At 35.1% G+C, this 3,092-nt stretch overlaps 1 protein-coding gene across 2 annotated transcripts; it reads left to right on the top strand.

The window, feature by feature from the left end:
• The first annotated feature begins 413 nt into the window (after nucleotides 1-413).
• On the top strand, nucleotides 414-2,856 carry LOC107873401 (beta-carotene hydroxylase 2, chloroplastic). 2 transcript variants are annotated; one of them, NM_001398350.1, is given in 7 exon segments: nucleotides 556-995; nucleotides 1,080-1,139; nucleotides 1,518-1,589; nucleotides 1,718-1,852; nucleotides 2,220-2,345; nucleotides 2,445-2,501; nucleotides 2,602-2,772. In NM_001398350.1, coding segments are annotated over 7 exon segments (927 nt in total). In that variant the 5' UTR covers nucleotides 556-596; the 3' UTR covers nucleotides 2,680-2,772.
• Nucleotides 2,857-3,092: the final 236 nt, after the last annotated feature.

Below are 3,092 nucleotides of genomic sequence, written 5' to 3'. Positions count from 1 at the left end.
TTATGTAGAAAGTATGTTATTTCATGGACTATTTTTATGAGTTTTGTGTTATTTTGTAAACTATTTATATAAAATTATATTATATGTAATGATTAATAACGTTCTGTATTATGTTAAATTTATGATTATTTTATTAATTTCATCCATGTTGAGTTATTTATATTTAAAAATGAAAAACAAGTTTGAAAAAAATAATTTTTCTCAAAAAATTCTTCAATTTTAAATGTTCAGATATGAAAAAAAAAGGCTAAATATTTTAATATTTCAAATCAAAATAAAACTCAAAAATAACTAAATCAAATTTATAAAAACCAAACTAAATCAAATTTATTTTGATTTGATTACAAATATTATTTTTGTCAGTCAAAAAATCGATAAATTAAACACCCTACCTGCATTTGTACACATAAAGGAGTCCGCTCCACAAACAGAACTTGTGGCTCCAGTGCATTTACCTGCATTGGCTTCCAAAACCTTCTCTCTCCCTCACACAGTTGCTTAAATTGCCCCTCATCAACTCCGAGTCACCTCCTCTTTCTCTCTCTCAAAGCTCTAGGAACTTTGAAGGAGACTCTACTTAGTCACCCCCACAATCCATGGCCGCCGCCAGAATTTCATTCTCGTCCACCTCCCGTACAAGTTATTACCGCCATAGCCCATTTCTCGGCCCAAAACCCACTCCAACAACCCCATCAGTGTACCCCATAACTCCGTTTTCTCCTAATCTCGGCTCAATTCTGAGGTGTAGAAGGAGACCCAGCTTCACTGTTTGCTTTGTTCTTGAGGATGACAAGTTCAAAACCCAATTTGAGGCTGGGGAAGAAGATATTGAAATGAAGATTGAAGAGCAGATCTCAGCGACGCGTTTGGCGGAGAAATTGGCTAGGAAGAAATCGGAGAGGTTTACTTATCTTGTTGCTGCGGTTATGTCTAGTTTTGGGATTACTTCCATGGCTGTTATGGCGGTTTATTACAGATTTTACTGGCAAATGGAGGTACTGGAACATTCCATAATCCCCAAACTCTTCTTCTTTTGGGACTTAAATTTTATTGTAATTTTATTTCTGTTTCGAGTGTAGGGTGGAGAAGTTCCTTTTTCCGAAATGTTTGGCACATTTGCTCTCTCTGTTGGTGCTGCTGTAAGTTCCATTTCTGTCTTATTATGAGCTAGTAATTGTAAGATTAGATACTGGCCTAATTCATACCCCCAAAAGAGCTAGCCGATGAGGAGAATATTGTTCAAGTCCGACCCATATCATTAACCATCAATATGGACTTTTTCATTAATAAATTAGTCGGCAAAAATATTGTAACGGTTGAAAAGTATTATTCCGTAATTACTGGAGAAACATTAATAAGTCGAAATTCAAATTACAAGTGGTTTAAAAGTTTGAAATTTTCAAAAATATTTTTGAATCATTCTAGAATAGTTAACAAGAGAGTAACTAGAAATAGCAGAGTTGGTTCTTCGGTGATCGATTTTAAAATGTCTGATGAAAATTGAATTGGAATTTCAGGTAGGAATGGAGTTTTGGGCTAGGTGGGCACATAAAGCGCTATGGCACGCCTCTTTATGGCACATGCACGAGGTTTGTGTGCTACTTATATGGATAGTAATTAAATGCCTTATTTCATTCTTGATGAGAAAAGAATTACTTAAGATAATTTAGTACGTACTTTATATTAAGATTACTGTCGTTACATTAAATTGTTGCAGTCACACCACAAACCAAGAGAAGGACCTTTCGAGCTGAACGATGTTTTTGCCATAATCAATGCTGTTCCAGCTATAGCCCTCCTTGACTATGGTTTCTTCCATAAAGGCCTCATTCCCGGCCTCTGCTTCGGCGCTGTATGTCATCATTTGGCTTGCACTTTTTTTTAAAAAATAATGTTAAAGTATGATCTTGATGGGGCACAAATTCAAAATTTAAAATAAGATAATCCATAATGGACGTAATCTATATTTATAAACTTCAAAATTCTTTTTTCATATAATGTAAATGAATTGAAAGCAGTTAGATAGCTAAACATGTTGATCTTGCTCTAAGTCCCCCTCTAATATTTCCCTAGGATACTCCAGAAATTTTACTCGATTAAGACGCTGTCTATTGCTTAGTGTAAATTAATGAGTATAGTTGTAAATATTTTATTTACATCAAGTCTAAACTCGTTTTAAGTTCAACGTTAAATTGATGAAGCGGTCTTCTGTTATGCAGGGGTTAGGGATCACAGTATTTGGGATGGCATACATGTTCGTTCATGATGGTTTGGTTCACAAGAGATTCCCTGTTGGACCTGTAGCTAATGTACCTTATCTTAGGAAGGTGGCTGCAGCTCATTCGGTAATTTAATCACACTTGAATGCGATTTTTATGAAGTACTATTAATTGAAATTTGTTCATAAGATTTTCTAATGTATTGGTTTGCTACTGCATTTGCAGCTTCATCATTCAGAGAAGTTCAACGGTGTCCCTTATGGCTTGTTCTTAGGACCTAAGGTGCCTTTACACTTCCCTTCGTGTTCTTATGAATTCTAAAATTACACAACATTGTACATAAGAGGAAATACTAACAATGGATAAATGGTGATTGATGCAGGAACTGGAAGAAGTAGGGGGGCTGGAAGAGTTGGAAAAGGAAGTGAATCGAAGGACAAGATATATAAAAGGATCATGAATGATTGATCTCATTGTTGATAAACACACGTCATTTTGCAATTTCTGTCAGTGGGGAGGGGGGAGGGAATTTTTGATGTATTTGACAGTGTAGAGTGAATGTAGCTCTATTGATGAAATGAATCTGTATTTATTTAGGCTCTTGTTCAGTAAAGCAAGGGAAAAAAATTATTATTTATTAGAAGCTCTACAGACGAATGTCTCCCCCGCCTTTTCAGCTAAGCTACAGACGAAGGTACCTCCCTCCCGCTAACTTAAAAAAATGTGTGATCAAAAAATAAAACTCAAAGAAAAACAACTTAAAAAGTGTGTAACCAAAACCGAATTCAAAGAAAAATAACGACAATAAAAGAGCGATAAATAATGCAACTGGGGCAAAAGTTAGGTCCTAGTTGACTCATATTACCAATTAAG

The sequence above is a fragment of the Capsicum annuum genome, chromosome 6 (assembly GCF_002878395.1).
Source record: "Capsicum annuum cultivar UCD-10X-F1 chromosome 6, UCD10Xv1.1, whole genome shotgun sequence".
Lineage (NCBI taxonomy): Eukaryota > Viridiplantae > Streptophyta > Magnoliopsida > Solanales > Solanaceae > Capsicum > Capsicum annuum.
This window is presented reverse-complemented; position numbering and strand designations above follow the sequence as displayed.

Bases quoted from the DNA above. Each gene is read 5' to 3' on its own strand.
- LOC107873401 (XM_016720248.2), top strand. From the start codon at position 597: ATGGCCGCCGCCAGAATTTCATTCTCGTCCACCTCCCGTACAAGTTAT. The intron at 2,346-2,444 runs GTAATTTAATCA...CTGCATTTGCAG, and splicing joins AGGTGGCTGCAGCTCATTCG to CTTCATCATTCAGAGAAGTT. The intron at 2,502-2,601 runs GTGCCTTTACAC...TGATTGATGCAG, and splicing joins GCTTGTTCTTAGGACCTAAG to GAACTGGAAGAAGTAGGGGG.